This window comes from Lepidochelys olivacea (assembly GCF_965140295.1).
Source record: "Lepidochelys olivacea isolate rLepOli2 genome assembly, chromosome: 5".
NCBI classification, from domain to species: domain Eukaryota; kingdom Metazoa; phylum Chordata; order Testudines; family Cheloniidae; genus Lepidochelys; species Lepidochelys olivacea.
The window spans coordinates 70477274-70503165 of NC_140415.1; the positions used below are offsets into that span (position 1 = coordinate 70477274).

The 25892-nt window shown below is 38.9% G+C and overlaps 1 protein-coding gene across 1 annotated transcript in view; it reads left to right on the top strand.

Annotated features, from left to right (window-relative positions):
- MAN2A1 (mannosidase alpha class 2A member 1) overlaps positions 1-25892 on the top strand; it is a 212097-nt gene that overhangs the window by 165370 nt on the left and 20835 nt on the right. Inside the window, exons 16-19 of the mRNA XM_084629262.1 lie at positions 7037-7151; positions 12458-12591; positions 14526-14667; positions 16238-16371. Of these exons, the coding sequence (XP_084485388.1) occupies positions 7037-7151; positions 12458-12591; positions 14526-14667; positions 16238-16371 (525 nt within the window). The remainder of the gene's footprint in view (positions 1-7036; positions 7152-12457; positions 12592-14525; positions 14668-16237; positions 16372-25892) is intronic.

Here is a 25892-nt window from a genome sequence, read left to right on the forward strand (position 1 = left end):
CCCAGTGGAAATATGGACAGATTGCTGAGGATGAGTACAAAAGAGTAGCACAAGCATGTAGGGACAAAATCAGAAAGCTAAGGCACAAAAATGAGTTATACTGAGCAAAGGAGGTAATAAGAAGAGGTTTTTAAAAATATATTAGGAGCAAGAGAAAGATAAAGGAAAATGGAGGCCCTCCACTTAACAGGGAAGGAGAGCTAATAACATATGACAAAAAAGGGGGCTGAGGAGTTTAATGACTATTTTGCTTCAGTCTTCTCGAAAAAGGTAAATTGTGACCCAATATTTTAACACAATCAATATTAACAACGGGGGTAGGAATGCAACCCAACATAGGGAAAGAACAAGTTAAAGAATATTTAGATAAGCTAGATGTATTCAAGTTGGGAATACAGGCAGGGCCTGATGAAATTTATCCTAGGGTACTTATGGAACTAGCTGAAGCAATCTCGGAACAGTTAGCAATTATCTTTCAGAATTCCTGGAGGAAGGGTGAGGTTCCAGAGGACTGGAGAAGGGCAAGCATACTACCTCTCTTTAAAAGGGGGAGCAAAGAGGCCCTAGAGAATTTTAGACCAATCAGCCTAACTTCAATACCTGAAAAGATACTGGAGCAAATTATTGAACAATAAGCTTGTTAGCACCTAGAGGATAATAGAGTCAAAAGTAATAGCCAGCATGGAGTTGTCAAGAACAAGTCATGCCAAACCAATTTAATTTCATTCTTTGACAGGAAACTCTTCTGATGCCAGATATTTCTTTCCAAGAACTCCTGATTTTGAAAGACAATTAGTACAGGACTTTACAGGAGCTACAATAGTTATTAACCTGGGTCAGGAACCCTTATCAGGTAGAGATGCCACAACCTTGCACTGTGAACCAGCTGCTGAAGAAAGTGTGGCAAAAACCTCACATTGCTATCCCAACCTTCAAGACAGTGAGGAAAAAATATATTCTCCCCAAGGATGTATGGTGTCTCAGCTCCCTATGGGAGCTTGGGGGTAGGTGGAGACAGAGCCATAACTAGAGGGAAGGTTAAACACAATTATGGTACTGCCTTCCCAAAAATTAAGCGGTGGTGCTGATAATGAATTGAGCAAAAAGTTTACCAGTTCATGACGGCTACATTTCACGTTGTGAACTGTGAGCCATAGGTCAGGTGGAACTATGGAAAAAGGCCTCCACCCTGGATGCTTAAAGTCTGTGAGAGTGTAGACCTGGCCTGGCTTCAGGTTTGGGCAACATTTTCAGGTGAGACAATGAAAGAATCTTTGCCCCAAGTTTGGAAGCCTGTTGGTCTGCTTTCTGTTCTATCAAAAGACCTTGGTCTCAATAGTAATAGCATTTTTACCTCAGTGTTGTATGTACGAAGGACCTTAAGAGACTCAGTATCCTAAAAAATTGTCCTCTTTAAAATGGACAGCTAGGCAACCGTTTTTTACATAAACATGGAGGGAGACACCAGGTTGTGCTCCCTATTTTGAGAAACAGTGCAGGTGTGGGAATATTGTGTGTGCTACAAGATGAGCCTTGTCACCATGTGTCTGACGGGGTTGGGGGGGGAAACACAATCACAGATAGGGCTGAGCTGAGCTGAAACAGATCTTCACAAATGGTCTCTGAATTACAAACTGGCAGATCAGATTTTCCTCTACTACAAGACACCATCAGTGGATCTTGTCATAAATCACCCGAACAAAAATCTCTGCTTCTCATCATGGTACCAAAAAGATCATAGTTAACGTGACACTCTGTAAAGAGGCTGTTACATGGCTTTATACTAAACTCTGTTGTTGTAAATGTACTGCCAAATTTCAGAAGAGACAATGGTTTGAAGATAGTAGCTCTTATTGCTCTAGACAAGTGTGGTTCTTTACTTTGTTGCAAATGGCCATAGCCAGTATGATTCATGTTGTTGAGTCTGGTCTTAGATCATCAGTCAGAACCACAATATCTGCTTCGTCACAATATGGGAATCTTCTCCCAAAGAGCTTGCCTTCTGACATAGAGATCCATGTGCATGGTGTATTTGAGCAGGTGTTTCTTGACTTCTGAGGTGCTAAAAGCACATTTAGCAGAAAGACATACAAGTCCAAGTGGAAAAATCTTTTAGTGCAGTGCAAACAAACCCCATTACTTGCCTCATACACAAACTACTTAACTATCCTCTTCACCTGCCTGGGTCTAATTTAGAGTAACAGCATCCAGATACATTTGACAGTACTCGTGGTTTATTGTGAACTGATTGAAGGTAGACCAGTGTCTTTTCAGCAACTTGTCATCCAATTTGTGCACCATTAAGAAAGCCCTTTGTGGTATGGGATGTTAATGTCCTGACAAAGCTGATGAACTGCTCATTTTGAACTGCTCTGTTCCTGTGATAGCTAGGAGGGGAAGTATCAATCTGATGAGCCAGAGGACTACTTTCTGAAGTTGAAACAGATTATAGTATTTGGTTGCAAGAGCTCCTAGCAAAATTGGATGGCAAAAAGACACACCAAAAAAGTCTTTGTGCCATCTAACTCTACTCTGAGTTCTCAATATAAAATATGGTCTGTTTCAACTTCAAAAAGTAGTCCTTTGGCTCATCAGACTTACTTTCCCTCATGGCAATCAAGAGATGGGGAAAAGTTGTCTGAGAAGTGAGAAGTGCGGCTGAAAACCAGCTCCTGTGACAGCCTCAGGGACAAGTTTCCCCCATTTTCTACTTCCAAGAGGAGGGAAGGGGACTTGTCCCTGAATCTGTCTCAAGAGACAGTCATCCTTTTTTCTTGGACAAATTCCTTGAGCACCCAGCATAGAAAATCTTAGTCAGAAAAGTACAGATGATTCATTGGTTGGAGTCATTGCTGGAGATCAATGAGTTTGAGATCTGCTACTACTAATAGCCTTTCATGCACAGGAGCTCCTCCTCTGCTGACCCACTCAAACAACTCAGAGAATATTAACTGGGCAGTCAGAAGGAGGAATTTGGCTCCTATCCTCAGCCTTCCTACCAGTAGTCCCAGTCTCACAAACCCACTCTGGATCAGCAAACCAGGGCTAGGAGTTGGCAGTTTGAAAGGCAGTTGTGCTCCTGAGACAGCTTCAGCTCCTGGACCTAGTGGTCCTCCTGGGATGGGGCAAAGCTGAGCTAGTACTAAAGCTTTGTCAGGAGTGCAGTTAATGGTTCAGCTAAGTTTGTTGTGCAGGGATCGGCAGTCTTTGGCACAAGGCCAATCAGGGAAATCCGCTGGTGGGCCAGTTTGTTTACCTGCAGTATCCGCAGGTTCAGCCAATCGCAGCTCCCACTGGCCGTGGTTCGCCATTCCAGGCTAATGGGGGCTGTGGGAAGTGGCATGGACCGAGGAATTTGCTGGCTGCCACTTCCCTAATATTGAACCTAATATATATGTAATCATAGTAATATGTTACTTAACACTTACGTTACTCTCATCTCCAAAATGCTTCACAAATATTAAATCAGTAATTCTCACAACATACCCGTGAGGTATGTAATGAAGATTATCCTCATTTTAAGACAGAGTAGGGTTAAGAAAATTTCCCAAGACCACAAAGAAAGTCAATGTAAAAGTAGGGATTATATATTCCCAGATCCCAGTCTTGTGTTCAGATTACCAGACCTACACTCACCTACTATAGATGAAAACTTATTTTTGGAGGGGGTTTTAAATTGGGATTTAAACCTATTTAATAACTGATATGTTGTGCTTCAGAGTAGCAGCCATGTTAGTCTGTATTCGCGAAAAGAAAAGGAGTACTAGTGGCACCTTAGAGACTAACCAATTTATTTGAGCATAAGCTTTTGTGAGCTACAGCTCACTTCATCGGATGCATGCAGTGGAAAATACAGTGAGGAGATTTATATACACACAGAACATGAAAAAATGGGTGTTATCATACACATTGTAAGGAGAGTGATCACTTATTACCAGCAAGAGGGTGGGGGAGTTATTACCAGCAAGAGGGTGGGGGAGTGGGGAGAAAACCTTTTGTAGTGATAATCAAGGTGGGCCATTGACAGCAGTTGACAAGAACATCTGAAGAACAGTGGGCTGGGGGGGGGGGAGGGGGAGATAAACATGGGGAAATAGTTTTACTTTGTGTAATGACACATCCACTCCCAGTCTCTATTCAAGCCTAAGTTAATTGTATCCAGTTTGCAAATTAATTCCAATTCAGCAGTCTCTCGTTGGAGTCTGTTTTTGAAATCTTTTTGTTGTAATATTGCAACCTTTAGGTCTGTAATAGAGTGACCAGAGAGATTGAAGTGTTCTCCGACTGGTTTATGAACGTTATACTTCTTGACATCTGACTTGTGTCCATTTATTCTTTTACATAGAGACTGTCCAGTTTGACCAGTGTACATGGCAGAGGGGCATTGCTGGCACATGATAGCATATATCACATTGGTAGATGTGCAGGTGAAAGAGCCTCTGATAGTGTGGCTGATGTGATTAGGCCCTATGATGGTGTCCCCTGAATAGATATGTGGACGCAGTTGACAACGGGCTTTGTTGCAAGGATAGGTTCCTGGGTTAGTGGTTCTTTTGTGTGATATGTGGTTGCTGGTGAGTATTTGCTTCAAGTTGGGGGGCTGTCTGTAGGCAAGGACTGGCCTGTCTCCCAAGATTTGTGAGAGTGATGGGTCATCCTTTAGGATAGGTTGTAGATCCTTGATGATGTATTGGAGAGGTTTTAGTTGGGGGCTGAAGGTGATGGCTAGTGGCGTTCTGTTATTTTCTTTGTTAGGCCTGTCCTGTAGTAGGTGACTTCTGGGAACTCTTCTGGCTCTATCAATCTGTTTCTTCTCTTCTGCAGGTGGGTATTGTAGTTGTAAGAATGCTTGATAGAGATCTTGTAGGTGTTTGTCTCTGCCTGAGGGGTTGGAGCAAATGCGGATGTAGTGTAGAGCTTGGCTGTAGACAATGGATCGTGTGGTGTGGTCAGGGTGAAAGCTGGAGCCATGTAGGTAGGAATAGCGTTCAGTAGGTTTCCGGTATAGGGTGGTGTGTATGTGACCATCGCTTATTAACACTGTAGTGTCCAGGAAGTGGATCTCTTGTGTGGACTGGACCAGGCTGAGGTTGATGGTGGGATGGAAATAGTTGAAATCATGGTGGAATTCCTCAAGGGCTTCTTTTCCATCGGTCCAGATGCTGAAGATGTCATCAGTGTAGCGCAAGTAGAGTAGGGGCATTAGGGAACGAGAGCTGAGGAAGCGTTGTTCTAAGTCAGCCATAAAAATGTTGGCATACTGTGGGGCCATGCGGGTACCCATAGCAGTGCTGCTGATTTGAAGGTATACATTGTCCCCAAATGTAAAATAGTTATGGGTGAGGACAAAGTCACAAATTTCAGCCACCAGGTTTGCCGTGACATTATCGGGGATACTGTTCCTGACGGCTTGTAGTCCATCTTTGTGTGGAATGTTGGTGTAGAGGGCTTCTACATCCATAGTGGCCAGAATGGTGTTTTCAGAAAGGTCACCGATGGATTGTAGTTTCCTCAGGAAGTCAGTGGTGTCTCAAAGATAGCTGGGAGTGCTGGTAGCGTAGGGCCTGAGGAGAGAGTCTACATAGCCAGACAATCCTGCTGTCAGGGTGCCAATGCCTAAGATGATGGGGCGTCCAGGATTTCCAGATTTATGGATCTTGGGTAGCAGATAGAATGCCCCAGGTCGGGGTTCCAGGGGGGTGTGTGTGCGGATTTGTTCTTGTGCTTTTTCAGGGAGTTTCTTGAGCAAATGCTGTAGTTTCTTTTGGTAACCCTCAGTGGGATCAGAGGGTAATGGCTTGTAGAAAGTGGTGTTGGAGAGCTGCTTAGCAGCCTCTTGTTCATATTCTGACCTATTCATGATGACGACAGCACCTCCTTTGTCAGTCTTTTTGATTATGATGTCAGAGTTGTTTCTGAGGCTGTGGATGGCATTGTGCTCTGCACGGCTGAGGTTATGAGGCAAGTGATGCTGCTTTTCCACAATTTCAGCACGGGCATGTTGGAAGCACTCTATGTAGAAGTCCAGTCTGTTGTTTTGACCCTCAGGAGGAGTCCACCTAGAATCCTTCTTTTTGTAGTGTTGGTAGGAAGGTCTCTGTGGATTAGTATGTTGTTCAGAGGTGTGTTGGAAATATTCCTTGAGTCGGAGACGTCAAAAATAGGATTCTAGGTCACCACAGAACTGTATCATGTTCTTGTGGGTGGAGGGGCACAAGGAGAGGCCCCGAGATAGGACAGATTCTTCTGCTGGGCTAAGAGTATAGTTGGATAGATTGACAATATTGCTGGGTGGGTTAAGGGAACCATTACTGTGGCCTCTTGTGGCATGTAGTAGTTTAGATAGTTTAGTGTCCTTTTTCTTTTGTAGAGAAGCAAAGTGTGTATTGTAAATGGCTTGTCTAGTTTTTGTAAAGTCCAGCCACGAGGAAGTTTGTGTGGAAGGTTGGTTTTTTATGAGAGTATCCAGTTTTGAGAGCTCATTCTTAATCTTTCCCTGTTTGCTGGTAGAGGATGTTGATCAGGTGGTTCCGCAGTTTCTTTGAGAGCGTGTGGCACAAGCTGTCAGCATAGTCTGTATGGTATGTAGATTGTAATGCATTTTTTACCTTCAGTCCTTTTGGTATGATGTCCATCTGTTTGCATTTGGAAAGGAAGATGTCTGTCTGTATCTGTACGAGTTTTTTCATGAAGTTGATAGATTTCCACTCCATACAGCTAAATGCAGTGCCTTGCATAATGACAGGTTTCAGAGTAGCAGCCGTGTTCGTCTGTATTCGCAAAAAGAAAAGGAGTACTAGTGACACCTTAGAGACTAACCAATTTATTTGAGCATAAGCTTTCGTGAGCTACAGCTCACTTCATCGGATGCATTCAGTGGAAAATACAGTGAGGAGATTTATATACACACAGAACATGAAAAAATGGTTGTTATCATACACATTGTAAGGAGAGTGATCACTTAAGATGAGCTATTACCGGATTTTTTTATGCTGCAAACAGTTTTCATGCCATTGTTTTAACTTTGTTTTTGCAGCCTTACGTTTTCACGGATCCACCTACGATAAGAGTTACTCATGGAAATATTTTCTCAGAAGTTACTTGTTTTTTCCATCATCTGACACACACAGTGCGACTCTATAAAGTTCAGGGTAAGAGGTTTTAAAACTGCAGTTATATATGTCTTTGTATTTTCTTGATAATTTTGTTTAGTTTTGGCCTTACGTAGGCTTTCCAGTGCTTACATAACTTATGATTAGTACAGTGCTGGTTTAGGAATTGCCTTCTGATTGCAGCATTCACTAAGTTTAAGGACAAATGCTTTATTCTTGAGTCTTGCAGCAGTCACTCAACTAAAGGCAGACTTAAATGCAACAGATTTTCCTGGTGGAGGACTCCCTCAACATTGGGAAATCCTCTTATGGTGTAGGGCTGCCACAGTGGTTCCTACACCACTCAACACCCAGTACAGGTGGCATTCCTGGGTTAACGGATGTAGCAGTGGTGTGGCTGGGGATTTCTGTTGCTCTGGCACTGTGCGGCTGTTGTAGATTAGAGTGGCCTTGAGGCTGCACCTGTGCTGAGGACCAAGGCATTGTAAAACCAGCCCCAGGAATGAGAAGTGTAAATGGCTCCTTTGTGTCTCCCTATATCCATCTCAGCTGTATGCAGCATTTAATGGGTACGCAATCCTGAATGGGGCCTTTGGCTACTATACTGTAGAAATAATAAATCGTTGGTAACGATCGCTAAAATGAGGGAGGGAGAATTGTAATATTTTGAGACCCTACTCCTGTTTTAAAGGCTTCAAATGATGGAGAATCCACTACATCCCTAGATAAATTGTTCCAAAGGTTTTATTACCGTCACTGTTAAACATCTGTATTTTATTTATAATGCGAATTTGTCTAGTTTCAGCTTCCAGTCATTGGATCTCAGTAGGCCTTTTTCTGCTAGATTAAACAAACCATCTGCTGTCAGAAATCTCTTCTGTATTGTGATATACCAGGATACAATCCAGACTACTGAGCAGCTGTCACCCTGCCCTGCAACCTCAGATGTCTTACAATGCCTTGCTGAAATATCTTCCACCTGGGCCACTCACAAACAGCCTTCCAGCATGCAAAGTCTGTGTGTAACTGCAGCCTGCCTGCCACACTTGGGTTACACTCTGGCTCTCACCAGCCTGGGTTATACTGCAGGGTGACCCCAACACACCCCTAGTCTTAGATTTTCCTTCAGAAATGTATGTCCTATACTTTCTTGGACAGTACAAAATATTTTAGGTTCATTATTCCTTAAAGGGAATATGCCATTTTATTATCTCAGATAGTTCTTCTGACACTTCTGTTTAAACACCCTGGATTAGATAACACAGTAAAACAAGTTTATTAACTACAAAGAGAGAGAAATTTTAAGTGAGTACAAGTAATGCAATATAAAAGTCAGAAATGGTTACAAGGAAAATAAGGATAAAACTTTTACTAATGCCTAACTTAAACTAATCAGATTCAAGCAAAGCTTCTCACCACGTGCTTTCAGCAGTCTTACTGACCAAACTCAGTAGAGTCAGGACCCCTCCCCCAGAGTCCATAATGCTTCCTTTGTCAGTTCAGGTGCAGTGGATGTGATGGGCAGGGAGAGTGAGAGGTGCGTTGGGGTGTGTGTTCCTCCTTTTTATAGTTTCAGTCCCCCTTTTGAAAAACATTTCCAGCTGGGAACGAGGAGACAGAGTCAATATGGAAGGATGTTCTTGCTGGCTTTTTCTCAATTGTTTGAGCTTTCTTTGTTTCCCTCCCTACTTGATGATTCTGTTTACTGCTTAAATGCAAATAAAGGCACACACACATTCCTTTGTCTAGGAGAGATCTGTTTGCTTACTTCTGTTTGGGCAGTGCCGTGGAGTTTGGAACATATGTTAATAACATCATATAGGAAAATCTTATAACTTTACATACAATGTTGCCATACATATTTTGCTAGGACAATACTGACCAGAAAAATGAGTTTCCAAGGCATACTTTGTTACAAAGATTTATTACAATACAGTGTAGGTTGTGGATACAGGGGCATACTCGGTCCCACCTATGTAAGTACTTGCAGACTCTGATCAAGGCACCTCTAAATCTTCTCTGGGATAAACTACATAGCTTTAGTCTCTCACTATGTGCTTTCAAAACCTTGAATCATTCTTGGATCTTCTCTGATCCCTTTCCAGTTTTTCCCCTATCCTTTTTTAAGTGGGGACACATATTCCATAATAGTTTCACTAGTGCAGTATTAGAGGTAATACCACTTCTCTACTCCTCCTCAATTTTGCATCCATGGATTGCATCCACCCTGTACAGTATTGCACAGGAAGCTCATGTTCAACTGGTTACCTACCATGACCTTAAATTCTTTTCAATGTCACTGAATTCCAGGATTCAGGCATGCATATTGTAAGTGCGTGACCTACATTCTTTGTTTTTTATGTATGACCTCACAATTGGCTTTGTTAAAACACACAATGGCATCTTACCAAGTAGTCCAGATTGGTCTTTACACCTGACCTGTCCCCATCATTACTTGCCACTCAAGTTGGATCTGAAACCTGTTAATTAGTTGTGATTTGGGAATACAAATGATGAACTATATCCACTATAAAAATTTTAAACTGTGTGAACCTCATGGTTTATAAGTAGGAATAGAGCTTGGGACCACCTGCTCCAAATGGCCATGTAAAGGGCAGTTCAAATGCTTTAAGTGAAACCGGGCCTTGCTCCCCTTTCTTTAACCTTTTGCTCTTTTCTTCCGTTTTGGGGCCCTAGCCTGCTCTGTAACTGTTCCCGTCACTAGACCTAAATTAAACTTATCTGCATTCCTGAGCTCCTTTTTCATTAGTTTTACCTGATACAGCTCTGAGTTTCACAGAGATATTATGGTCTCTTACCTGATTTACCTAAGTTTAGTTAGACTTTCTAGCGCAGTCATTCCAAACATAGCAATTCATTCATAAAGAGCATGGTGGGTGAATTCTTATGGTCAGCTGTGATTTCCGCCATGAATACCTACAAGTGCAAGAGTGGTGCTCAAAAATGCAAGCTGTAGCAGGCCCATGAAAAAGATGATCAGAAAAGTGTGAGTGGTCTACAAAATATCTTGAAATATTTGACCATATTGCTGGTAAACAGTCTGCAGACAGTTCTGTTACTTGCATTTCTTACCCTTCCTTAGCTAGTGTGGACGTTGATTTGGGTTTGTCAGGCGTGTTCCATTCTGGAGTATCTGATTCCAGCACAAAACTTGACATCGAATTGTTGGGTCCCAAAATCTGATTTTCAGCAGAATGTTGCCCATTGGTTACTAGCACAACTGTTACGGACGTGGACTCTGAAAGCAGTTTTTTTATTGGAAGCGTGGGGCAGAATTTTGACTTCAAGCGAGATCTGGCTGCTTGGCCACAAAAGTGACAGATTCTGTTTACCATTTTTTGGTAGAAAATGGTCCCAGAGTTAAATTAGAACGAGCCTGTTTGCTTAGTGAATTCAAATAAAGGCAAGTATTAAAATTGTGGTTCCTTGTCAAAATTTCTAATGGGAAGTTGCACCAGTGATTTTGGTTGATATGCAGTTTGACTCTTGCCTTCTTGTACTGTTTCATTTGTTTGCTTTTCCAGCCAAACTCCTCATCTTCCTTTGTGAACTTGTAAAACTGGGTTCACAAATTTTTTCCACTTTAGCAATGGATTATGCCTATGTGAATGTTCAAAGAACAGGTGGAGGCAATCGCTCGCTAGATGGAAATTGCAGAATGGTTGGTAAAGGGTTGCACAATTGACGAAGATATGCAAATCTGCTATCACGATACAATATTTTGCGGAGCTTAGGTGAGAGATTTAGTTTTGAGGGGTTCAGATGGGAAATTAGAAAGTTGTCATAATGGTAATTTTTGGTGATTATTTGAATTGCTTGCAGGGCATGGTAGCGTGTTGTGAGATCGTATAGAAGCTATTAAGGGCAGTACTATAAAAAGCACGGTAGACCTTTTTTTGGACAGATTCAGGAAAGTTTAAATACTTCTCCATTGTATTTGCATTCCAAACTCTTCCAAATGGAACAAATGTCTCAGGTGCTAAGGTATACTGAAGTATCAAAAGATGGAGAAAAGGTTGATGACTTTGCTTTGTAGATTTCATTGATATTCACACCAAAACGGAAGGATATGCCAGGTTTAGAGATGCTGAAAAAAGACTGTTTAGATATGGCTAATTGGAGGGGACAAAACTATGACAAGGAGCTAACATGGCTCCAGCATACAAAGGTGTTCAGAATCAAATTCAGCAGATAAGTCAGTATGCATCTTTTGTCCCCTGCGCTGCTGACTCACTAAATCTTGTAGGTGAACCAGCTGTAATGTTTTTTCCACAAGTTACTCTAAATTTTGGAGTTGTTCAAAGATTGTATACCCTGTTTTCCTCTTCTACTAGTTGTTGAAATATGTTGGAAAACATATTAAATTACATTAGAAAGCCAAAGCATGACAAGATGGTCAACCAGGGTAGAGGTAATCCATTCAAAATTAAGTTGAGGATTTTCTTGATGCTTTGATGAGATCAAGGCTGTACACAATCTTACTGCAGAATTTAAGTCTGAAGCTTATAGCTTGCAAACAAACATTTCATAATTTTCTTTTCTTGTTTTGGCCGAGATGTGGTATACTATCATATAAAAAATTAACCCGTAAGCTCCATTTTGAAACTCCTCATAGGTCGTTATGTGTACCTAATTAACTTCTAAAATCTGGCCCTCATCCGTCCCCCCTCCATCGCCCAAAAGACATACTTTGTGTTCCCAGTCACATCAAAACAAAGTCTTCAAATTCTCTGCCCTTGGAAGCCCTATTTACTCGTATTAAAATGGTTCTGTACTTTCTCTTCACTCCTGTGATTGTAACAGAGTTGCCATAGGAGTGGTAAGAGACTAGCAACAGCACACCTACACCCAAAAGGAGCAGGCACCAACAATTTAAGGTGGAGGAGCAGCATCAACTCCAGACAGTAAATGGCCCGGCCCTGTTCCAGAGCATTAGCTAGTGCTCAGGGGCAGGACCCAGCAATAACGTTGCACACTCCATTGCCTGCAGGAGGTGTGCTGACTTCTATACTGGTTTGGGCTATTAGTAATCTGCAGATATTAATAATCCACATAGTTTTTCTACTCCACATTAATGAAGCTTTCAAAATTATATGGCTAATCTGGTAGGTAGCAATGGTATAGAGAGTCTCTGCTATGCAATTCTATAATAGTGATACATGCTCTGGGTTCAAAGCTTACTCCTCTCTATCAGGGTAGACATTAGTGTGAAAGGAAAATTGATTGAGGGAAATTGGAACATTATTATGCTATGGGGCGAGCTCTATAGAACTTGGTTTTTATTTTTTAATAATCAGAAATTGTAAATGTACTTTTAAATTTAGGGTTGGAAGGCGAGTCTCTTGAGCTGTCCAATATTGTGGACATTAGAGGAGAATACAATCGTGAGATTGCAATGAGAATTTCATCTGACATAAACAGCCAAAACAGGTTTTACACTGACCTTAATGGATATCAGGTAATTACCATCTGTTAATTCTGAATATAGTAACTATGACAATTTAGAATCATCATGGCTTAATACTTGATTTTAATTGGTTTTTTTGTCTTATTTACTCAAGCAAATAATAGTTTAGTATGAGAATGTTAATTATTTTGAAAGTGGGCATTAGTTTAAATATATACTATTTTTTTTACATGACTTAGATGCACTTAAATGCTATGAATAGCTTTTCCAAGATTCAAGAATGTTTATTTTATGTCTGTTATGACAAATCAGCCTATCTTATATACAAAAACTGTGTTTAGTTATAACAATATGATGGTACTAATATATCCTTTGTTTATAGACTATTATTATTATTATTATTTTAATTTTGTATGGTGCTGTAGACTTCTTAAAAATAATCTCCTGTGCATGAATATTGAAGGAGGAGGAGATATTCTTAAAAATTAAGTATTTCATTTTTCATTGTTTTTGAGTGCCATCAGCATTCTGTGTGCTGCAGAATATGTAGATGACATAGATTTTTGTCTCAAACTTCAGTCTACATAAGGTACTAAAGTAGATGTTCGTCATTGTGGAAGTTAACATGTTACAATTACTGGAGAGACTTTCAAAGAGAAATGTCTGTTCCATTTCAAGGAAATGTTAAGATTTAAATAACTTCTAAGGGTTTGTAATTTGGCATCTGCTCTGTCAGGAGGCCATGAAATTCTGCAGAATCTAAGAACCCAAACATTCCTTTTTCATTCTCCCCATCATTGATAAAGTGGTAGCATCCATGGCAAAGGGCATGATGTTTCCTGAGGAAGGTGCCTTCTTTTCAAAAAGCAAAACAACCAACTAACCCCAGCAAAGGACCAAACCCCTGCAAACAGGAAAGTAGAAGCCACCCTTAAAATGGACTTCAAAGCTACATCAGTTGTGTCAAGAATATTTCTGGCAAACACAAATTTTTCTCAGTCCACATTGTATTGACCTGAAAAATCTTTGTTTTAGTTCTCAGGGTCAAAGCATAAAAATAAATTGAACTAAAAGGTCACTAACAGACCGTCAGACACACTATTGATATGTTGTATTCCTTTCCTTTTCTGTCTTGTCTATTTAGATTTTTAAGATATTTGGAGCATGAATCTTACATGTTTGCACTGTGCCTAGCAGGCCCTGATCTTATCTGGGACCTCTAGCAGCTACTGTGATGCATATAAATTATACAATAATTGATTGGAACACAGTCAGCCATAGTATTGGTGATGCACCTGAAGCAAAAGAATTCACGTCATTTTTCTTAGCTGTGTTGGCTCTGTGGTGTTTGCAGAAGTAAAAACTTTAGTTTCACTATTCTCAGCAGGTATAATTCTGAGTACATAGGGACCCAGATCTGTTGAGTAAGAAATTGCCATTTTATTTAATTATTTCAAAGTAGTACTGCTCTTAAATAAAAAGAGAATAAATAAATAAATAAATAAAGTGAAGTTTTAAAGTAGTAAAGAATATTTAATAGTACTATACATTTATCTATACAGATGGCAAGAAATGTCTGTAGATTTCTATTAATTATATCCGTGCTAGAAATCCTAGGAATAACTTACACTACTTTGAGCTAATTCACAATCTACTTCCTAAAGAAGAAGAAAAAAAAAATCTCTCAAAAATACTGCTCCTTATCCTAAGAGCCATTACAATTCTTTATGCAAATTCCCTTGAAGAACCTTTCATTTTTTTTTAAAACTACTTTGAACTACAAGTATGTGTAAGTTACACCACTTCTGAAGTAATGTTGGCCATAAGTCCCTGAAAAGCTGAATGATATGGTGGAGGGACTTGCTTTGGTGTCTATCAGTTGTTGATCCCAAAGCATATAAGATAAACGCCTAGAAAGATATTTTGCTTTTTTTTACATATTTAAATATCAATGGAATATACTGACGTTAATTTTGATATTGTAGATTCAGCCCAGAGTGACAATGAACAAATTGCCTCTTCAAGCAAATATCTATCCAGTGACTACAATGACTTATATCCAGGATGATGCCATTCGTTTGACTCTACATTCTGCTCAGTCTCTAGGTGTTACAAGCTTGAAAAGTGGTAAGTACAGTATGGGAAAGGTTTTCAAAGTCTGACCTACATATTAAATCATGTCAAGTATTCAGAGGGTTGTTTCACAGATTACTATGCTCTGTCATATCTCTTCCTTGAGAATGTAAAGAAAAAGGAAGCATTTTTACTACATCTAAAACATGATAGTTTGTGAGAAATATATTAGGAGCATGGGAGTGATCATTCTGAATCAGAATACTGATGTCCCGCTACTCTAGTATCCTATCTCCAACGGTGACGAGCACTAGTTGCTAAGAGGAAGCCATGCAGTAGGCAGATATGAGATTTACTCCCAGGGAAAGTCTCTTCCTAACTCCCATTAGTTAGAGGTTGTTTTATGTCCTAAGGAGATGGGATTATGTCTAATCCATTGCTCTTGTTTTGTTTTGTTTTTTAATGTTTACTTTTATAATTCTGGATAGTCTTGTTTAATTTCTAAAAGTGTTTTTTTTGAATCCTGCTAAGCTTCTGGCTTCAGTGATACCTTATTGTAGTGAGTTACACCATCTAATTTTGTGTTGTGTGAAAAAGTATGTTCTTTAATCAGTTTTTAATTTTCTACCTTTTGATTTCATTGAAAAATTCCCTTATTCTTGCATTGTAAGAGAAAGTGAATAGAAGTTTCCTATCTACCAACCCAGTTCATAAAACTAGTTTGTATTGTTTACTTTTATGCATAAAAAGCGTTCATGAATAACTACTGTTGAAGCATATGAAGTGGTGCTGAAAGATGTGTGTACAGTACTCTAGGTGCAATCTCAGTAGATCTTTATGTACTATCTTTTTTCTTTTTTCCTTTATTGATAGTTATCTAGTGCTCTGTCTGCTTTCTCAGTGTGACACAAAATAGCTTAATCTCCTGAGGACTGAAAAGCTTTAGTCTAAATAAAGTATTTGGGCTTAATGTAGGGGTATGGGGTGAAATATACGGGTCAGGCTAGACAATCTGGTTAGAAAGAAGAAATATTGGAGGTGCACTACGTTAAAGGGAATAGGCCAATGACATCACGCTCACATGAGATCTCTCATGCAACCCCTGGGCACAAGCTTTTCAAGTCAGTTGAGCAGGCTGTTTCCAGAGACATATCTCATAAGTGTAAATGCACAGAGGCAACTCTTGAAGAACAAGAGTTATTCGTAAGTAACCTCTTTTCCTGTAAAATTTCAGCTTTCACGTACCCTTGTTGTAGGGCTAGAGCTGTTCAAATAGAAATTTCTGGAATTTCTTTTATAATAGGGAAAGTATTTTTCATTCTCCTGCAGCTCAAACATCTTACAAACTTTTGTCTAAATTTGGGGGGGAAAACAGTCTTATCCAGAGACCAGTGCTTGAAAATTTTAGCCTGATAGGTAAAAATTTGAAAATATTATAAGCAACCAAAGCCAGGGCAATATGAAAATGCTGATTCAACCCTCCCAGTACCATAGATATCACAAACTCTCCAACTGTAAGAAATATTGTCTGGATTATTTTTACCATTGCTGTTTGCAGTTCATGTGGTTAATAAAAGCAGCACAAACTACTATCATCAACATAACCTCAATATTTATTTTTCAGGACAGTTAGAAGTCATCATGGACCGTCGACTTATGCAGGATGACAACCGTGGCCTTGGACAGGGTCTCCAAGATAACAAGATCACAGCTAATCTGTTCCGACTTCTGCTGGAGAGAAGAAATGGAGTAGATGAGGTAGGAATAATTACATGGGTTTGTCTGCTGTATTTTCAATAAAACCGAAGATACAAATATTTGATACTTCTGTACAGATATATTTAAGCAAAAGTACCTGATGTGTAGGTATCTGACCTATCTAAATTGTCTCTCTTTATGTAAGCCAGGAAGATATGAGAATGTTGTATGCAATAATAGTATTGGTCAGTTTGATTCACTCTTCCTTTTACAAATATTTACCCTTGTATGTCCCCTCTTATTCCCTCAGGGTTTTTTTTCTCTTCTCTCCTTTGTTTTTCCATCACTGTGGGGAAGAAGGTTTGGGAAGGAGTATCATATTGCAAAAGTAGAGACTGATGAGAGAAGCTACAAAACTGAGTGGATTTAAAATCAGAAGGCAGTTTATAAAGATGAGGAATTGTGTATGAACTTGTAATATACAAAGGAGCTGGAATTAATTTTTTTGATATGGGTGATAGCAACCACTGCAGTGATGAGGATACTTACAATATACCACTTAAAGTTAAATTCCAGTGTTCATTTGATTCATAGATTATTTTTTTTAATGCCAAAAACTATTGTGATCCTCTAGTCGACATCCTCCTTTATATAACAGGCCATAAAATTTTACTCCATAATTCCCGCATTAAGCCCATAACATCTTGTTGAGCAGGAACATATATTTTAGAAAGATATCTGTTCTTGATTTAAAGACTTCAGAGAGTGGAGAATCGCTTGCATCCCTTGGTAAGTTGTTCCAAGTATTAACTTCAGTGTTAAAAAAATAAAATTGTGCCTTATTTCCATTGTTAATTTTCTAGCTCCAACGTCCAGCCATCGAATCTTATCTCTTTGTCAGATAGTTTAGAGAGGCATCTACCATCAGAAATCTTCTCCTCGCATAGGTACTTACGGACTGTGATATAGTCACCTCTTCAGCTTCTCTGATAAGCTAAATAGGTGATCTTCTTAAGTCTGTAACATAAAAGTTGAGACTTTTTGCACAAACACTCGACATATTTAAATTAAATGCAACACTAAGGCTTTTAAAACTAAAGATCGGTAGTGCAAAAAGTAAGATTCCCATAACTTGAATCCAGCCACATTTCAAATACTATATGTTTGTAATCAGTTTTCACAGGTAAGCTGGAAAAACCTCATTTTGACTTCACAAAAACAAAAGTGAAAACTAGGGTTGAGATTTTCAGAGCACTGCAGGGGACTTAGCCACACATCTTCCAGTTTCAAAGGAAGACGTGTAAATCACCTTTACTGCTTTGAAAATCTCATCCTCAGGCTGTAACACATTCACCTGCTTGTAAAATGTTTCATAAATGTATCGAAGTGGATGTATTCGCCTTACCTGGACTGTTTCCCGATGACATTGTGACATTCACATCAGTCGCTCAAATATTTGGTGTTACCTGTTAATCTGCTTCCAAATAAAAAGGCTATCACCTATTGATTGTCTGCTAGCACCGTTACATAAGAAAGGAGATTCTTGAACTTATATCTATAGATAAAATAAAAATGTAGAATTACATTTGTATAAACGTAAATCACAGATCTACAAATGTAGAATTATATCAATAGATATAATCAAAAAGGTAAGTTATGGTAAGTGCATTAAAGATGTAACTTAGGAAGCTGGAAAGTATTTCAGGGATCTCTCTGTGTGATGTCACATACTTAATGCATCCCAGTCCATTAAACATCTCACCACATTCTTCAAAAGTTAATTTTAAATTTTTAATTTTTCTCATGCCACACATCAATCTTTTTGTGGGAAATTGCTTTGCAAATTTATTGAGAACCAAAAAAGAACTGTATCACAGGGCTTTGTCCTCCAGCTATATGTTTATTAATATATTTTGCTTGAATATATTTTATATTTCCTTGCAATTTGTGTTGAGAGTAACCTACTTAATTTCTTTTATTGCATGCATGACACTGCACTCCTTGTGCTGGAAATCTTTGTGTGATGATTGCCTCTGCGTTTCTTACAAATATATATGGTCTCTGCTGTTTGTTTACTTTTTTATGCCTTGGTATGTATTTTTAATGAGACGAACATCAATTCTTTCACTAATTTCAATTTTTCATAATATAACTTTGCTTTGACTTGTTTATCAGTTATACCACAAATAATTTGGTCTTTAATTGCTTCATCTAGTTAACAGTTCAGATTGATATGATTTAGGTCTAATACATAGCTCTTTAACATAAGGCTCAATGACACACCTGGCAACTGCTTCCTAGTAAAGAAAATGTGCCTACATAAGTGACATTTTTGCATGGCTCATAGTATTCTTGAAATTTTGGTTAGCTGTTTAGTCATTTTTTTGCTTCTACTGGATTGCATTATAGATCTCCAAAGCCTCTGGGGCTGCCACTTGTAGCATTGTGAAGAAATTTCACCATCTCCAGTTTCTCTGCAATACCACCTGCTTCCAGGAAAATTTGGAAGTTCTGCTACCGCCTCCAATTCTCTTCCATTTTGCTTTTCAGACTGAGGGATACAAGTGTCTTCGTTTGCTCTTTTTTCTGGTCAAAGATTCAGTTTTCTTCTGATACTACGTAATAGATGTGACTGGTCAGAGTGTGATCTTTATTTCCTGGCTCCAGTCACATGACACAAGTCAAGGATATGAAAGGTTAATACCTGTTTTGCATAGCAGGGAGCAGCATCCACTCAAAAATCATTAGTTATTAAACCTTTCTCTTATTTCTACACTACTCTAGCATTACTGAAGTACACCTGTCTTTACAGCAAACTACTCCCACCTTCTTTAAGACCGTATGAAGTTGCCAGAAAAAATACTCACAATCAGAACCATTGTGTAGGTCAGATTGGCAAGAGTGTGGGGGGTTTCATATGTAAAAACATTGCCATACTGTGAGAATTAGCATAGATAGCTATCTATTTGTATAATAGTTTCTCTTGTTAAGACCCTGCTGTGACGATTGGACCAAAATTAGATAACCTTACACAACAATGGTGTAGAATGATAGGCAATGACACTTGTATATAGATTTACATATAGATTTGAGTACTTCAGTAACTCTGCCAGAGGTTAGGGACCTACTATTGGAGTGGCTGGGTGAGGTTCTATGGGCCTGCAATCTGCAGGAAACCAGACTAGATGATCATGATGGTCCCTTCTGGCCTTAAACTCTGTCTATCATGAACCCATATATACAAAAATACATAGGATCTTAGAAGTATAAACTTTAAAGTCTCTTTATCCAGAAGTTCTTCATCAGAATGTTTCCTTCCTAAATGCAAGGCCCAATGAGTATACGAGATGATATGGTTGGCTGGAAGCATAAAAAGTTGAGGTTGTTTAGGTGTACATGTACAGTCTCAATGAACTCTCTTAGCCAGGAACATCTGCGCTCATGTGTCCAGATGTACACTGATCACCCAGGATACGTATCCATCCAGCAGTCATCTAGCGGAACAACACTGATAGCAGTAAGTAGTTGTTCTTGAGTATACCAGCCATATGCATCACCAAGTATCTCTTTGCTGCTCTAGGGACCCTGATCTATGAGGTGAGGAACATATGACGCAATCAAATTGAAAAAGGAAAATGGAGGGAAAGAGAAAGTTAGGCAAAAAATTCAAGAAATCTGTATAAAGAAAGGTGGTATACAGGTACTGCACTAGGCAGCAGCTGACATGCACATAACAGTACCAACGAAAGGGCAGTGGAAGGAGCTGGAGTTGGACTAAGTGAGGAAGTAAGAACATTCACTGTACCATAAACAGGTTGAGGTGACTGGACTCATGCTTACTCTCTTCCTTCACTACAATCTTCATGCATGGGAGGAAGGCAGATTTTAATGAGGCTTACTGCAGGCTGAGTGGCATGTGTCATTGCAGAACCTATAGCTCACTGAGTTTGACCAGTGGCAGTCCTCCTAGCCAGGAGTGTGCATCATTTGTCAGAAGGCTGCACTATAGTAGCTGAGTGGTTTTGCTGGTCCTTGGGACACTTTCCTACAATCAGGCACCTTCTTAGGTTTTAAATCTTATAATAAGATGAGTATATTCTATTACTGCAACCTAATAATTTTTATGACTGTTCAGTTTAACATGAGCTTGTTTTAAAATCATTGTCAGGTGCAAGCTATCAGCTCATTTTATAGAAAATGAAAGGGAAGAGAATAAAGAAAATCTGGTGATAAAATATACTGATGGGCCATTTTAAAGTATTTGTGACTACAGTGTTACCATACTCCACTTTCTTTGTGTGCAATAGTGAATTATATTTTAATTTGCTCCTGACAGCCTTTCTAGTCATACTTGTCATCCTGCTAAATATTTTCTTATTGCCATTTCTTTGAATTATTTTATATTAGCAGTATTTGAGGCAGATATTTATCAACTTTGAGTGGTACTTTGGGTCTTAATTGACTAATTAAACTTTTCAAAAATGAATTTAGATTAAAATGGCTATCAAATGAAAAATCAAGAAGTTGCCATAATAAACTTTACCTAGTATAATCATGGAAATGTATAAAAGGGGGCAAATCCACTCTTACACTTTTGTATTCAAAGAGCCTAAATGCAATAGCACACATGAAATGGTCTGCAAAATTTCATATGTGGGACTCTGTTGTTAAATCCATGAATGAAGCCATTAAGGCTATGTCTACACTGCAGACTTCTTGCAGTGACAGGTAGATTATGTGCAGCTACACACTGCAGGCTGCATCCACATTCTGGTGTGTAGCTACATGGGGCAGTGAAAGGCTTTGGCAAGGGTGAGACCGTAGCAGGGAAAGGCTCCAGCACCCAGGAGCTGCTGGAGTTTTCCAGGACACTCTTACTTTGTCATGGAGAGAATCTGAATGCAGCAGTCATTTGAAACTTTTTGATGAGTTTTCTCCCATCCCAACAACTCTTGTCAACAGCCGGCCACCCCACTGTTTTACGCCTCAATGTAAGCCTCATAGACTCGTGGACTGTAAGGTCTGAAGGGATGATCATGGTAATCTAGTTTGACTTGCATGTTGCAGGCCACAAAACCTTGCCCACCTACTCCTGTAATAGACCCATAACTTGTGGCTGAGTTACTGAAGTCCTCAAATCATGATTTAGAGTCTTCAAGTTACAGAGAATGCACCCTTTACACTAGTTTAAACCTGCAAATGACCTGTGCCCCATGCTGCAGAGGAAGGCAAAAAAAACCTCAGGGTCTCTGCCAGCCTGACCCTGGGGAAAACTCCTTCCCAACCCTGAGCTTTTCATCAAGACGCAACTGCCAGACATCAGGAAAGAATTGTGTAGTAACTCAGAGCTCTCCTCATCTAGTGTCCCATCACTAGCCATTGGGGATATTTGCTACTAGCTGTCGCAGATAGGCTGTATAACATTGTAGACAGTCTCAGCATACCATCCGCTCCATTTTCCCCATTAGTCGATGTTTTCACACCTTTTGTAAAGGTTTTTGAAATCCTCTGCAGAGTATTAGTATTTACTAATAAATATTCCCACGTCACCACTTGGAAAGTTATTTTAAAAATTGAGTGGAAGAAGGTAGAGGTGGTGCTCAATTCTTTAAAATCCTGTCCACATCCCAATGACAAAGCTTTTAGCTTTTCCTCTCCCCATGTATCAAACTGCTGTGATCCCTCCTTCCTCCAACTTCAGTTGCTAAATTCCCAGACAAATTGGCATTTCTGTAACTGCATGAGGTAAAAAGAAATGTTTATTAAAATCTGGAATTTCATTGATTTTAATAGTATGGAACTGATCAAATAAAACTTTGATTTGAATCTCTTCCATTTATTTCATACTTCTGTGTGGTTTTCAACCTACTATCAAATGCAAATTTAGATCGAGTGTAGCCCTGGATATTGTGCTTTCAGCCATTTGACTGTGAATGCTCTTGCATAAGGGAGGTTGTATTTAAACACAAAAAGCAATAATTTTTGTTTTAAATAAATGACTTAAGCTTATATATATACACATATACATATATAAATATACATATAAACACACACACACACCCCTCCTAAAAAAATGGAAAGCAGAAATAGTTCGACCCACATTTTTCCAACCTCTTGCTCATGGCATCTTTCCTTCTGCCTTTAAATTAAAAAAAAAGAAAAATATTGTCCCAGTTTTCTTCACTTGTACTTATATGCTTTCTCCTTAAAAGCGGGTTTCCAGGGAGCTGTAACAGCCAGTGCAAATGTATACGTCTTTAGACGCATATCGGGATCCTTGGTACTGCTTTGGCAGCTCCTTTTAAACATTGCAACTGCTATGCTATAGATCTTGGAGCATTTGATAGTGGCTGCTGCCATAGCCTAAAACACAACTGGTGGATATACTTGTTAGACCAAAACAAAGATGGCACTAGCTGATGTTGCTTCCAGAACCCTTAATTCTGAGCGGAAGGCAAATAAAAATGGAGAAGTAGGACATGAGAATTCTATGAGGAATTAGATGGGATGGGAGAGATTATGCAGAAAAAGAACAGGGAAATGTTCAGAAGGCAAGACTAACTGTGACTGACTATTCAGCCATTGACTAGTTATGGGGGTAATAATGGTAAATTGTCATTAGTCATGTAATGCTTTCTTAACCAATAGTATTGTTTGGTCATTACAGGATGTAGTGTATATTTCCTTACTTCTAGCAGCATGTTGTATATTCATCAATTATTCAAAAACACGTATTTACTCCTAAATAATGGCATTAGGCAGGGGAAAGGTTTAAATGGGGGATAAGGAGTGTTAACAAAAGGAAGAATCTTAAATATAATTTTATAACAATTAACAAGTCATGAATTTTTCAAACTTTAAATAATGAAAAGATTTAATATTTTGGAGTTGAGAGAGATCCTCAGTCTGTCTTGAATAACAGAATTGGCAAGAGTGGAGTTCAACATAATTTATAAAGATGTTTAGAATGATAGGATAACTTTCACAATCAAGAGATACGTCTGTTAGTCTGTAAGGTGCCACAGGACTCTTTGCTGCTTTTACAGATCCAGACTAACACGGCTACCCCTCTGATTCAAGAGATATTTATCTTATCATAGTATTGTGCTGGTGGTATAAGACAAGAAGTAAATAAATGTTTCAAATACCTTTTCAGTTTGACAGAATTCATTATTTTAGTTTTATGTTGGTGTCTTATGAAACATATGTTGGAGATAATTCCGGAGCACTCTGTGATAAGCAACACCATAAACATTGCCTGCATGTGTTTATAAATTTAGGAGATCCTAGATCAGGGATTTTAAGTGTGGTGAAATATTTAGGTGAAAACTAAGCTTGTGCTGGGAGGTATTTAGTTGAATATCTAGAGCTGTTTGCTATTATACTAAATGTTTAAGTATAGAACTGAGTACTTAGATTAGTTTTAAAAAGTCCTACTTGTGATTGAAAACATTTTTAGAAAAATTGTTTCAAATACAGACAGTAGTACTGTATGAAAGAACCGTGCAGAACTATTCAGTGGAGTTGCTGCATTTTTCGAGTATGTGTCCCTGTGGGGGCTCCACCACAGAATGTGCATGTGCCTGTGCACTCTTAACTGGAGTTTGTAAAGCAGCGATTGTGGACCCACACCTGCACAGAAAAGCTCTTTGTGCTCCTCTACAAGAGCATATAGTGGGGTGTGGACCAGCCATCCTGTGGTTCGAGATATCGCATTTGATGTCAACTGTTTTACAGCTTCTTTCCCTTTACATTTCTCTTTGTCAAGCTAAATAGATTGAGCTCCTTGAGGCATGTTTATTAGGCATGTTTTCTAATCCTTCAGTCATTCTTGTGGCTCTTCTCTGAACCCTCACTAATTTATCAACAAGGTTCTTGAACTGTGGGCACCAGAACTGGACACGCTATTCCAGCAGTGATCACATCGTGCCAAATACAGAGATAAAGTAACCTCTCTACGCTATTTGAGATTCCCCTGTTTATGCATTCCAGGATCACATTAGCTCTTTTGGCCATAACATCATGCTGAGAGCTCATGTTCAGCTGATTATCCACCATGACCTCAAATTTTTTTCAGTCACTGCATCCTAGAATAGAATCTCCCATTCTGTAAATTTGGCCTATACGCTTTCTTCCCAGATGTATACGTTTACCTTTAACCGTATTTAAAATGCATATTGCATCTAGTTTATCAAGCAATTCAGAATCAGTGTCCTCTTCATTGTTTACCACTCCCCTAATTTTTGTCATTTGCAAACTTTAATCTATGATGATTTTGTTTTCTTCCGGGTCATTGATAAAGATGCTAGTTTAGCTCCAAGTACCAATCACAACAGGACCCTACTGAAGACAGACCAGTTCAATAATGATTCTCTCTGTATAGTTACATTTTGAGACCTATCAGTTAGCCAGTTTTTAATCCATTTAATGTATGCCATGTTAATGTTATATCATTCTGATTTTTTAATCCAAGTGCTATGCCGGACCAAGTCAGACACTTTCCAGAAGTCTGTTTATTACATTAATGCTAATACCTTTATCAACCAAACTTGTGATCTCACTGAAAAAAAGATATCAAGTTAGTTTGACAGGATCTATTTCCCATAAACTCATGTTGATTTGTGTCAGTTACATTATCCTCCTTTAGTTCTTTATTAATTGAGTCCTGTATCAGCTATTCCATTATCTTGTCTGGGATTGATGTCAGGCTGACAGGCCTATAATTACCTGGGTCATTCCGCTCCCTTTTTAAAAATTGGCACAACATTAGCTTTCTTCCAGTCTTCTGAAACTTTCCCAGTGCTCCAAAACTTATTGAGAATCAGCAAGCTCCTCAGCCAGTCTTTTGAAACTCTTTGGATGCAAGTTATCTGGATCTGTTTATTTTAAAATTTCTGACTTTAGTAGCTTCTGTTCAACATCCTCCAGAGACACTAGTGGAATGGAAAGAACGTCGTTATCGCCATATGATGAGACTGTATCATCTTTTTTTTCCTCCCCAAATACAAAACAGAAATATTTATTGAACACCTTTTCTGTATTATTATTATTGATAATTCTACCATTTCCATTTAGTAATGGACCAATACCATTGTCAGAATTCTTTTTTGTTCCTAGTGTGTTTTAAAAACTCTACTACTGTCCATAACTCTGCTTGCCATACATTTTTCTCCTTTTGTGTCCCTTATCAATTTTCTGCAGTTGCTAACTTCTGACTTATTCATTAATGTTAACTTTCTCTTTCTTCCATTTGTTATATATTATTTATATATTTTATATTTTAAAGCTGCCTTCACTTGCTTTCTAAACAGTTTGGTTTTTTTAACCAGCACAGCCTTCTTCCTCATTTGTGGGATTGAGGCTTTGGGGGCATTTAGTAAGGTGTTAAGTGAGTCCCAATAATAGTTCAAGTTTTTCTGATTAAATTATTTTCCACAGCTTATTTGGCTCATACTTGTTTTCAGCTTTGTGAAATTGGCCCTATTAAAGCAGCAAGTGTATACATTACTTTTAGTCCTGTGGTCAGTTCTTTATCTTTTGGAACAAGGTCTAATATAGAATTCCTCCATGCTGGCTGCAAC